Source organism: Lepisosteus platostomus, chromosome 11 (genome assembly GCF_059453375.1).
Source record: "Lepisosteus platostomus isolate fLepPlt1 chromosome 11, fLepPlt1.hap1, whole genome shotgun sequence".
In the NCBI taxonomy this organism is placed as follows: domain Eukaryota; kingdom Metazoa; phylum Chordata; class Actinopteri; order Semionotiformes; family Lepisosteidae; genus Lepisosteus; species Lepisosteus platostomus.
Window position 1 is genome coordinate 27,850,264 of NC_142621.1, and position 13,150 is coordinate 27,863,413.

The following is a 13,150-nucleotide window of genomic DNA, read 5'->3' on the forward strand; positions in this document are numbered from 1 at the left end:
GAAGTTCTCAGGGAAATAAAAAGCTATTGTCATTTCTACACAAATGTCAAAATGTTTATCTCCAAACTGCTGTGTGGTCTCTGTGTCAACTCGGGTCTAGGTAATGCCTAGTTAATGTCGCAGTATCCCCCACTAAGCCAGAGACCAGAAACAGGACGGTCAAAAGAATAAAAAAACTTTTGATTTCCATTCTGGTGCGAATAATGTGGTTAATTATACCGCACTGGAGGGCAGTTTCATGCAGTCTCCTGGCAGGCCTCTCAGGGACCAGCCACAGTGAATTAAATTCAAGTCTTAAGACTTTCTTGGTTGCTGCAGCTCCTTGTGCCAAAACCCACATTTGTCTGATCAGTGGAAACTCGAAAGTGCGCAATGTCAATGACATCTAAAAAAACAGTGAGATCAGCAAAGAGGCAGGTGGTGGTGGTGGGGGGGGGGCTCCAGAATTTTTTCTCCCCTTTTAAATTTCTTTCAGGATCGAAAGTGAATTAAAAAAAGCACAGCTCAATTCAGCTGCACGTCCCTATTTTATATCCTGGGTTGCTAGTATTGATCCAACACTTTGGGGTAGCTCGCTTACAAGACGTTCATATATATATATATGTGTGTTTTATTGAAGAAATAAAGCATGTCACAGGAAAGTTGAATTAAAATTAAATAACACAAACATCTTTTGGCATTGATTCCTACAAGATAATCCTCTGGGGAACCCCAGTGATAAATGCCATGATATTTCTGGACCATTTTCTTTTGAAATCCATCTTTTTTTTTAAAGAAGAAAGCAAGACACCAGCAGCGCGGTTACACGAGTAGGCCCAAAGCAGACATAATAGCAGGTTTTAAAAAACAGTGGCTCCCTAGCAATATCGTTGTGAAAGCAAATTGGAAAACCAAGACTGTGCATGTTGGAGCTGATGATAAATCCACACTGAAGGTGGGGGATATTTGCAATTCCCTTCCCTCCTCCTCCGGAAAAGATCTGAATTAGGTTTTTGTCAGTGGTGGGAGCTGAGAGGCTCTGTTTTAATTATTAATGCTTCTCTTGTGCAGCTATCAGAAGCAATAAGTTGGTTAAAACACAAGGACCAGACAGACAGGCACAGCAGGCGGTCCGAGAGGTCAGGCAGCAGAAGGAGGAAGTGTGACGCTCTCAGCAGAGACACCTTCATGCCAGCAGCAGCTAACGGAAGAGAAGCAAGTTGCGCAGCACTGTAGTCTGTTCCAGGTTTTACAATCTGTGCTCTTGCGCAAAAGTCGGTTAACGCAAAGAGAGCAACAATACCCGTGGTACTTTATCTCTGCCTCTGGGACTGTCCAGCAATCTGATGTTATCTTGTACAAGAGCTTGCAGCTTGAAAAATCCAAGATGGATCAAACTGAACTGCACTGGGAGTCCTAAGTGCTTTTGATGACAATTGTGGCAACAAAAAAAAACTGGAAACATATGTTCCTGATTTATGTGCAGGTTGTAAAGTTGTGCATTAACAAGAGCATTGCTTATTTATCACTACTGTGCATAATATAAAAGCAGGGAAAGTGAGTTGGAATGCCTTGATAATGGGTTGTTTTATGGGCATGTGTTATAAATACTCTATTACTGCTTTTTTGTATGGATTAGAAATACGTCATCTAGGCTCAAGGGTATAGTTTAGCATTATTGAGAACTAACTGATCAGAATGTATTTTAAAGCAGTTTAATTACATTGACCCTGAGAACTGAGAATCCCAGATACCATATGTCTTCTGGAGATCAACACATTGCAACCAAACTTCTTCTCTGGTGCTTTGAATTAGAAGCCCAGGAAAACCAATGCTTAAAAGCTCAGGAAAACTGATGTCTGAAAGACGTAACTCACAGGAAAGAATATAAAGTTCTCGTTGTATAAGATAATTTGAAGTTGCACTTTAGTCTGCATTTCACCTTAATTACTTTTTTTAATTTTAAGATCCTTCATTAACCCTGCATTCTGTCTTCCCCTGATTTTAAATACGGTTGTACTTAATATACAGCAGACATACGGCAATTTCATTCTATAGCTGTACTGTAAAAGTAGTAATTGTAAATGTATAATATATAATATATTATAATTAGTAATTATTTAATTATTTAGTCATTAAAAATTACAAAACTGAAGTTTCCCGGTGGCATGATGAATCATGAATCATAATGTAATTTGAGCGGATGGTGAGCTTTGTATGTTCAAAATGAAATAAGTACGGTAGTTTGTGCTACTATGAGCAAAGCATTGTCTATATACCTTTTACGTTACCCAACATTTCTCCCCAGGATTTCAAAATGTGCACTAAAAACCAATTTGGAACCGGGGCTAATTGTAAAACACCAAAGCTTTTTCAAATCAATTCTAATGAAAAACTGGAACAGCAATGGCTTTCATACACTGTTTTATTGTATTTGACTTTTACATGAACATGAAGAAACCTGGGAATATGATCAATGCAATGCTAATGCATAATTGTACTGTGCAATAAAAAAAGCCAATATTTTTAACTGCAAGTGAAGCTCTGGCTAAATTGTGTTTACATGCACCCCGTTTGTATTACTATCCCAGTAAATGAGCTGCTTGCCAAATTATATTCCTCCATATAAATTAAGAGTTTATTAATTACTTTAGTGTGGTATGAAACCTGCTGTGTAGTACTATTGATTTCTGCCGTTCTTTAAATGTGCACCTGAGATGTTGAATTATTCTTTGAAGATATAAATGAAGCTAAACTGGTTCATTTAAAAAGACATCTTCTGTCATTAGCTTTTAGCTTATATACTCCCTTTCTCAGCTGATAATGCCAAGAGAGCCATGCAGCGATAGAAAATTCTTGCCATTTCCATTCTTTTCATGTAGGTAGCTTCCACAGAGCTTGATTTACATGTCCTTACAAAATTCAGGGAGGTTTGGGTAACCTGGCTGTAACATTTCAGCTTCCTGTGTTATGAATTGGAATTTAAGCATTCAGAATAAAATAGTGTACAGGTTCCTGAAATCCCAGTAAGTGATGCTGTCCTGTAGGTCAGACGTTGGCAAGGAAGAACCAATGTATGCCAAGGAAGTACAAAAGAGTGAAGTCAGTGGTGTGGGAGTGGCTGAGTGCTACCAGTATGGAGTGGAGATTAACTGAGGTACAGTATTTTCACTGGCCAGAACTAGGAATTGATGTGAAACAACTCCGCAATGTTGCCATCTTTGTGATTTTGTCAGGATTTTTCATGGTTCCTGAACAACAAAGAGTTATCAAAGTAGCTAGTGGCATAATGTCTCCTAATAGTCACAGCAGATAAAAAGGGGAAGGAGCTGTCGTGTCGTATCATCGTTTTAATGAGCTGCAAGGGTTTCCTGGTAAACTAAACGAAGCCTGACATGGCAGCCGCAACCTTAATTGCTGTCTGAGCAGCACTTCAGACTTGCGTTTCAACACCTACTGTATTATTTTTCAGTTCAGAACTGGCTGGTACTTTCCTCATAACTTAGCCCTCAAGACCCCACCCAAACACCTTCAGCCTGCAGTGGGCCTTCTGCAATGAAATTTCCATCGCTCCACATCTTAGTGTATCTCATCATGTTTAAAAAGATGTGGTTGATGTTTCAGACTCCAGTATGGAACAGAAGAGGATGTTTGGGTATTACAGTACATGTTGTAGGGTATACAGTATGTTGCAAACATGGTAGTCAATTAAAAAGGGGAATGGTAGTCTTCATATGTTACATAATTGCTACATATTAGAAGAGAATTCAGACTAGATTCATTAGTTCAGTTGGACTTTCAGTTAAGTGGTGAAAGGAAAAACGATAGGAGCAATGAAACCCAACTGCTTACCTAAATGTGATCACTTAGCCTGTCCTTTTGAAAGACGTAAGCTAGATATTATTCAAAATGTCTTTTTAAGGGTCTCTGAAGCCTTCAGTTGAAACGTGACATAATGTCCCACACAGAAATGCCATACTGTATGCAGTATCAATACGCTTTGGCTTCGCCTTTCTTACAAAAACATTTTGTAGTTTTATCTGTATTAATTTTTTGGGTAATTATTAAAATTGGGACCATGTCTGAAAAAAATATACCTTACACGCCTAGTGAGTTTTAAATTTATTACTGCAACCTCACTCCCCACCCACCTCACTTGCAAAAAAATAAAAGTCATTGTCTTTTATTATTACATGTTATTTTATAACATCTCTTGTACTGGGAAACAATTTAGAATGCAGAATAATGTAGAAGAGACCTCCAGGAGCTAGTGCCGACCTCTCTATTTTAAAGAAGCTGGATTTATCATTTTAATAGAGAAACATTTACGTGTTTGTCAATAATTTAAAACTGCGTTTCATGACGCTGTGTGTTGTGAATGCAAAATGAGACTTAAAAAAGAAGCCGAGCAAAGTAGTTGGTTAAGTGAGGGGACGCAATTTGGTGGGAGCAGTAAGACCCATAAATTAGTCACTTTTTGACCTGTTTAACACAAATGGGTTATAACTGGATCCCCCGAATAGTGGAATTTTTGTGATCTGGTTAACTTAATGTTGTACTGTACAATATATCGATAATGCAGTTCGTATTTTTTTTACGTCTTCATGGAATTTCAACATGAATGACGGGGGAAAACAACACGTTGATAAAGAATAAAATGCAAAAAGAAAGAAAGCCAACAAACTGAAATATTCCAATACGTGTAACCGTAGCATCTCATATGAAGAAAAATAATCGGAAACAACAAAACGCTTACATCCCACAGAAGGAGACGTGAAACGATGCCAATTTACTAAGGTGTTCACACAAACCAAGTTGCGCCAGTTGCTTTCTTAATTTGAACCACCTTTAGTTAGTGCACACTACATGAATTACACTGTTGCATCTTAAAATGGATAACTGGTTTCGCTTTCTTATAAGGTCAATGCGTAAAAGTGAAACCGACTTTCGTCAGCGTCGCAGCTCCCTTTCAGAAGGCAGCTATGCGCTTGCCGTGTAGAAGCCAGTGCTGTTGAGAGACAATGCCAGCTCTGTGTAGTCGGTTACTCTTTGCCATAGAGCGCTTAACGTTTTAACACGAGCAGCTCCATCTCTCTCCGCGCGGAGAAAAGGCTCGTATTAATGCTGTCAACATTGCCTCGGCTAATACCAACGGTACCTGATGTTTAGATGCCCCATATGCATGCCTCCCCTCCCTTTCGCCATGCCTCCCCACCCTCCTCCCTTCACACACACACCTCCCCCGTACCCTCTCCATACCAGCCAATCAGATTCTACACCAGACTGACAGATGGTCACATAAATGGGAGTAAAAAAAAACCCGAGGTGCTAGCACAAGCTAAGCAGTTTCAGTGAAGGTTCTTCCCTTTTGTTTTTTTTAATTTCCCCTCTACCCTTTCTTTCCAGCAGCCCTTGAATAAAGAGAGGAGAGCTTTTGCTCCCACCCACTGCTCAGCCTCCGACGAGAGGCACGCTCCGGCTCATATTCGTTCAGTCACTCACTCTCCTCCACCCGCTTGTCCTTGGAAATCTCACGGTCGGAGGACTGACTTTCCCCCCTGTCTTTTCCTTTCTTCCGTTCTCGAAAAAGCAGCCTTCTCGCAGTACCTCCTGTTACCTTTAGAATTTCGTTTTCAACCTTGTACAACAAGAATGGTCATGGTGAGTACGGATACCTCGTTTACAAAGTCTTGCCTTTCTTTAACCTTCAAAAAGTGTTCATTGATAAAAAAAAACAACAACCCGATATCTATATATATATCACGATTTGGGTTAGATACCTACAAATTAAGCGTGCTGGGCGGATATCGCCTGTGTGTAGGAACGTTCCGGTAAAACTTGGGCAGGGTTTGTGCATGTGAATTTACCTATTTATCATTGTTTTTAACCGTTACGCAAACAGAGGTGTTTAAACGTGCAAGATAAATTGACTTGAATCTGTGGTGTTTCGGCTCGTTCAGTTGTAAGAGAGCTTGTCGCTGCGGTGCTAGTGACAGGAGTCCCCGTGCACAGGTGTCCGTGTTTCTCAGACTGCACGACAATAAAGGATGCTGAGGTGTAGGTGTGTAAAGACTTGATTGACCGAACAGGGAAGATGTTGCATACAGCCGTACAACTCGACTTCTAAACTGGGGTTTCTCTCTAAAAGGCGTCTTGGTGGTGTTGACTAGTGTGTGCATGAAACACGTTGAATTCTAAAGACTGAAAGAAAGAATACTGAATACTATTATTTTAATGTCGTTGTGTCAATAATCATAAATATAACGATTTTGTTTTTACTCATTAGGAATGATTTAATCTTTTAACACCGTCTTGTCATATAATTTTGTGTAGGCTACACAGTGTAGGTGTTACCATTATTTCTTTATTAGTTTAAACACTCATGTTTCTGGAAAAGTCCTGGAAAAAAGCTGGGTAACAGGTTGCTTTGTAAGACGGATTTTCAAATCAGGTGTAAATGCTAAAATACACGAACCACGTTTCTATTCTTTAGAGCTGAAATTAAGAAGTGGACCTCTGCATAACGATCTCTTAGTTCCCGCTCTGTGCACTGTAAACTAACCCGGGAATGACGACGAAAAAAACGGAAACTAGTGTACCTTAAACATTATTTCCTTGAATTAAGTATCAGGTTGCAATGGCAATATTTCCATAGTGTGTGCGTATACAGGGGTTTGTCTAGAAATTTACACATAGAGTCAGCCTGTTATTAGGAGCCCGTGGGTTCCTGTGCCTTACTGTAATTATCGGTCTATGCTACGCGCACATGTTAAGGCAAACAGCGGCAGAAAGGGATTGCGCGCTGCCCAGGAGCTTTTTGCGGGCGCCGCGTGCCAGGCTGACAGAGTGAAGGTGTTAATTTAAAAGAGAGGGACGGATGGGCGAGGGAACCAGTGAAATCGCTGCGCACTGCCTTTCCAAAGAGTAGGCAGCTCTGACCTCACAGAAAAAAAAAAGGAGGAGACTGGAGTGGGTTGCAGCGCAGTGCTCATGCCGATGCCTTTGCATTGTCGCCGAGCCTCTCTGGAAGGAGGAATGTCTGCTTTTACAAACCGCCCTCTGTCTCCCAGTCAGTGAGAGGGCACCAGGGGGGAAATTCGCTTGAGGGAAGAAATCTACCTACCGCCAGTTCACAAATGGAGTGGAATGGGTTTAAAATGGTAAGGAAGTGCAGCCGTTGTTCTGCCCTTTCATCCGATTGCCTGCAGCCGCACTCTCCTCCTCTTCTGTTTAGCCGCTGTGTGATTTATTGGGATTCCGAGAATTGGCTGAATACTTCTTTTTTTTTTCTCTAGTGCAGTGGAGTGTGGTGTGAGGGGGCTCGGGGGCAGGTGATGGAGAAGTCTAGGACGGACAGTCTTTTGAAATATAACACTGAGGAGCTGGTGTTGCAAAAGCCTGCTCTCTGTCTGGATTGTACTTGTCTTTGTTAAAATTCTTGCCTCAGATTCGCATATGCTGTAAATGTGTAAAGACAGATTGTCTTGTATAGGATATTAGTTGCATGTATGTATACCTTCTTGCAAGTCATGCATGTCTTTACATTAATTTTCCATTTTTTTTTAGATACGCGCACGCACAGATGTAAGTACACAGTGCATGGCCATTGCAGAAGCACATAGGCAGGTGCATAAAGGTGTGATGCTGCTCAGAACAGTAGCTGTGTGTGCGTGTGAGTGCTTGTGTGTGTGCACGCGTGTCTCCCCTCTGTAAGCTGGTTTTGAGGAATCTCAGCACAGCGTCTACAGCCTCTGATACCAAGGATGATGGACGCTTCTGTTCAGCATGCGAGATGCGTTTTTCCCTAATGTTCCTTTTTTTCTGGAGATTACTGCTTATTGTTAGCAATGGGCTTAGAATTGTAGCTTCCCACGACTGTCAGTGCTGGTAGGGAGGTATTGCGAAGTAGAGACTTGAGTTTAACTCATCAGGCTTAAGGGAAAGAGCCCAAGACAGGTCTGAGGAACTTCACAGCAAGAACGTTGTTTTTTTAAATCTTAAATCGAAAATAAGTCTTTCCCCACTGTGATGTTTTCTCAGCTTCTAAAGGTTTGAACTTTCCTTTAACCGTAGCATCACTGTGGTTAATTCCACCATAAACCTGGACCTGGTCTTGGATGTCGATTCAAAATTGCAGGCGTTCTGAAGTAATCTGCATATCAGATTTTAAAATGTTTCTTGGCACATCTCAGCTCTCTCAAAGGACTCTGTGTCTTTTTTTCTTCGAAGATCTGATCAGATCTCCATTGCGCTGGCCAACCCATTGGTCTTCCCCTTTCTGTTTCCGTCTGAAACTGCGGAATGATAGCGGCGCAGTACAAGTCGGACTAATAAAAGGGCTGTGGACGGGAGTCCACGCTTAGCGGTGTCCCATAGTGCTGCATCACGGGACAGGGCCCTGGCAGGCAGACGACAGATGACACGCAGTGTTTACAGTGCGGAACTGCAGACTCTCCTCACAAGCCACCCCTCTCTCTCTCTCTCCCATCTGCGGAGTCATCAGAAGTCTGCTCTGTTCGCTGTCAGAAGGTCTCTCCTCACACATGGCTCTCCAGCTACATCTGCAGCTGTGACAGCGTGCGGGGATACAGAAAGCGGTTCATGTTGACCTCCTGGGCAGTGGTATTTTAATGCTAATAATGTGGGGGGGGGAGTGCTCGAGATGAACTGCAGTTCACCGCCGTGTTTCGGTTTTCTGAGAAAGGCGAGGAAGGCTCTCGGCACTGTTAAACAGGGCTGGCCGTGGTTATGTCGCTCGGAGGGCTTAGAACAGGAGAGAGTCATACAGGCTCTGTGCTGGTTTTGCACTTGTCTCTGCAGTGTGAGAAAGGGAAGGAGCTGGGTTCACACAGGAGGGATGGGGATATGGGGGGCCAGCTTGTGCTTAAGTCACTGACGGGGACAGAGAGAAAAAGAGAAGGTGGGAGACTGATTTACAGTAGACAGATGCGAGGGTCAGCACTGTCTTGTCTCTGTGCCAGGAACTGAAAAAGCATGATCTTCCAGGAACCCTCCCTGAGCGTCTTCAAAAGAAAAAAATCAGCTGGTGTAAAGAGACCAAGCCCATAGCATGTCTCTCAGTACAGCTGACAAGTAGATGGATGTATTAGGACAGCCTCAAAATACAGCATAGGAATGTGGAAGTGTGCTGTAAAAAATATATATTTTTGGTTTTCGCTTTTTTTTAGGATGGGGGGGGGGGTGACTATACTGGAAATAAAAGAGATGATCGAATCTCGCTGTAGCTTCAAACCAGCCTTCTATAAGAAGCCTTACAAGCCCATTGTAGAATCATTTGCCCAAAATGTGCAGCCATGGTGTATTGTGGCTTTTGTTTCTAAATTTTGAGACTGGCCAAAATAATTCAGTTATCTTTCTTTCAATTCATTTTTATACAGTATGTGGACACTTATTTTATTTCCAATATTTATTTTGTTGGTTCACTGTTATTGTTTTCAGTACATGTAGCCTGATGCCATCTGGTAGACAATCGTGTGAGTAATTGGACGTAGCACGGCATAAAACATTAGCTGAGTCCAGTTTTGTAATCACCCTTGTTGCAGAGGTGATATTCCAGACATAATGTTGCTGTATAATAACCAACTCGCCCGGAGATAAAAAAAAAATAGCGTGTTTCGTAATGACTGGAGATGACACATTGAAAGGAGATGACTGGAGATAAAACGTTCTGTTTTATTGTCATCTTAGACTCCACTCTACTGGTTTTCTTTTAATAATATAAAAAACTGCAGACACAACGCTGGAGGATGAAACTCAAATTCAAAGGAGTTTATTACCACATTAATCAGAGTTTATCTGCTGTTTTTGTTATTCACTCATTTAGCTTTGCATTCAACCAGAGATCCGCTTGTGTTGAGTAAGGGGACAATTAGTGACAAGTGGATATATGCACAAACACGCCCAAAAGAGGAGATACTGTAGCTGAAGATCAACAGAGGAGTAAGACTGACCAAAGGAGACAGAGGGGCAGCAGGGCTGAAGAGCACATAGGTATTAAAATAATCTCCAGCCTCCCAGCGCATGGCAGGGTTTTTGTGTGAGGGTCCCTTGTAGGTTTTGACTTATATTAAGACTTTAAGAAATTGTTGCGAAATGAAAACATATTATCATGCATCGTGGTTAATACCGCCTGATTCCTAGGCGGTACTGAATTCCTTCTTCAGGTGTTATTAAACAGTAACTCAAGCCATGTTAACGTACTCCTGCTGATTAAAATGATGGATTTCAGATCGTTTCTCCATTGCCTCACCTAAAGATGGTGGCTGGGGTTACACAGGCATTTCTCACTGGGTTCCTGCGTGCCCATTCGGTACCTGTGTCGCAGCACAGTATCCTCGCAGACCATGGATGCATTTTCAGAGCCTAATGTCACTGACGTGGCACCACAGACCAGTGCTGTGCTTCTGCGCCTGGTGACTGACTGATAGCTGCCAGAGGTGTTTGTTGTTTAATTGTCTTTTTTAATTAAGAAGTTGGGGAAAAAATATTCCAGTAGACTGCTATAGGCAATCACATTAAACTCATCAGTTAAAAACCTATTGAAACACGTAATACACAAATTTACTGTATGGAGTGCCCAGGCTCTGTTGGAAAACCATCTAGTGGTTTTACCTTTAGTTAGTAACCCTTATTTTTTCTGGATTGTAGGTTTGAGAGTTTGTTTTCCTGAAGATATTAACATTTTTTTAGTCCTTTTTGGTGCAAAGATGATCAATCATGTCAATCCATTGTATACTATATACTGTACAGTAAATGCTGCCTTGGTGTTAGTGTGAGACTCAATGCAGTTGTTAATAGTACATAGAATGACTATGAATTTATTGATTTAACTCCAAACCCCTTAGCAACATAGAACATAATCTGCTTGTAAAGGTTTAATCGGGAAGGTAAAACATCAGCGTGATGCTAGTGTCTGAAGTAGGAAACAGAGTATGTGCTACAATATCACATTAGTGATATTATAATATTTAGAAGTATCTTTTAATTTATCTGCCACCTAGGATGACTCATTGTTCTGAAGATTTGAAGAACTGTCTGAAAAGGGCTTGCTGGCAAAACGTGTTTTAATATATGTTTAATATAAAAATTAAACATGGTTGGTGTTTCCCTTGTGGAAAAACAGCAAGGCGACAACTTCCTAACGTTGTTTATATGAAGCTTAGTTGCCATGCAGTTCCAGTAATTCATTAGTTTATAATTAGTCAGTTGGAATATTATATTCTATCATGTTACCGGTCCTGAAACAACCACTTTCCTACCTTAACTGAGGATGCCTGGTTGAATAACCTGCAAAATCCTTTGTATACTGTAGGTTTTTAATGGCTTTCCTCTGTATTATACCTAAATACAGTAAAAGGCATTTGGCTAAATTAGTGTTTACGAGCTAATGATATTTAGATAAGCCATTCTTACTCTTTTGTGTCTCTAGTAATGTGTATTTTTATTTCATTTTTGGGGGGAGAGAGGGGGCTAAATATAAAGAACTATCACTGAACGTTTTAGCCAACATTTAATAGGCTTCCAGAGTGATTTTTCTTTTATCTTTTCAGAAAGCTGAACTGAACAGATTCTGCTGTGGGGGAAATACAGAGAAGTGTAACCAGCTTCCAAAAATGAAGGTCTAATTCTTTTGGCAGAAATTCAAAGAGTCACAAACAGAAGATAATCAGCTATAAATGGTTAGAATGGAGAACAAGCTTATATACAGACAAGTTCTTGTCTTTCCACGGTGCTTTTCATTTGTGTTTTTTCAAAATGAAAAGAGATCCGTGGAGTAAAAATTGGGTGAGGGATGAATTCTTCTCTTTGCCAGTGAGATTGTGAAAGTAGTCCGTCATTTTTTTCTTTTTCCTCCTCTTTTTTTTACCTCCCTCCTTTGTTTTAATATTCATACAGACATTTTTGGTTTGAGTGACAGTTTCTCCTGAGACTGTGCATATTCGCGTGCTCCTCTGATCTGCGTTTTGCATCCCAAGGAAAAAAAAAAGCTGTCGTGTTGTGAGCACAGCTACACAGTATTGTGTTAAAGTAAGAGGAAAGTCGTCTAACGCGAATCATGTTGAAGGACGTTTCAAGGTCATTCATGTAAGAGGGTTTCATTCTTTGTTTTCACAATTTCAGACGCTTTAAACATTCTACGATTTGTAATGCAGGTAAATTAATTTTAGGTTAAACTCCATTTTAATCAGTTGCTCATCTCATGCTGACTTATTTAGATTCAAATGCATCAGAAATGACAATTTCCCAAGCAATACAAATAGAACAATTTTAAAGGCAGTTTTTTCCCTCTAAAACGGCTTGAATGTCAGCTTTAGTATTGTGAAAAGGCAGTGCTTTCTTTGCAAACAATCTGGCTTTTTCAGTTTTCAGGATAAAGTAAACTACCAGTAGAAGAATGCTTACTTTTGACTAAGTGATGCAGGTGATGCAGGTGTTTGGCCCTTTATTCACTTTAAAGGGCTGTAGTAGTATATAATTAAGACATTTGTGACTGCAACAAAAGAAATTTGTTGAAAATGAAAGCAGCCAAACATTGGCTTTTTCATTCATCTGAAATTCGACAGCTTATTACATTTTACACTTGCCAAGCCCTGTTTGGAACCTAACTTTGTGAATTGCTTTGTAATAAGATATACATATGGTTTAAAACAAAGCAGTCAATCTTTTAAAATTGATTGTCACCATGGTGAGCAATTTAAAACTAAAGAATGGTATTCATTAGATTAAGAAATGCTACGATCGGGAAACGGATAGACTGACCTTGTAACGGTAACTGCCTCAGACACTGGTCAGTCTTGTTGCTAACACAGAAATGCTAGACAAGCAGAATACAAACACACAGTTTATTTCAGTATCACCCTTTGCGCTCAGTTGGATCTGAAAGACAATACAAAGAACACACGTCATTCTTCAGTGGGGAAATTCTACACAATTTAATTGTCCAGGTGTTAATGCAGAACATAATGTTTTTAAGGTCAATTCCAAGAAAAGCGGTCTCAATTTTTATTTCAGATTCATTGTGTCAATGTCAAAATATGTGCCATAAAGTAAAATCACAGTTTATGACTACATGGTGTCATTACCTACAGTATACTGTAGGTCCAGCTGCGGCTGAGAGAGACATTTTGTTTTTGATTTCTGTTTTTGAAAC

The 13,150-nt window shown here is 40.5% G+C and overlaps 1 protein-coding gene across 14 annotated transcripts in view; it reads left to right on the forward strand.

Annotated features, from left to right (window-relative positions):
* Positions 1-13,150, forward strand: part of elavl4 (ELAV like neuron-specific RNA binding protein 4) — a 108,501-nt gene that overhangs the window by 26,826 nt on the left and 68,525 nt on the right. For 2 of the 14 annotated variants that reach the window (XM_088598989.1, XM_088598995.1), the window contains exon 1: positions 5,294-5,640. The exons of 7 other annotated variants lie outside the window; for them this stretch is intronic. In XM_088598989.1, coding sequence (XP_088455115.1) covers positions 5,632-5,640 — 9 coding nt within the window. In that variant the 5' untranslated portion in view covers positions 5,294-5,631. Of the gene's footprint in view, positions 1-5,293; positions 5,641-6,880; positions 7,140-7,545; positions 7,564-7,596; positions 7,616-13,150 lie in introns of those variants that run through there. 5 more of the 14 variants (XM_088598987.1, XM_088598986.1, XM_088598991.1 and 2 more) reach the window with 5 other exon arrangements.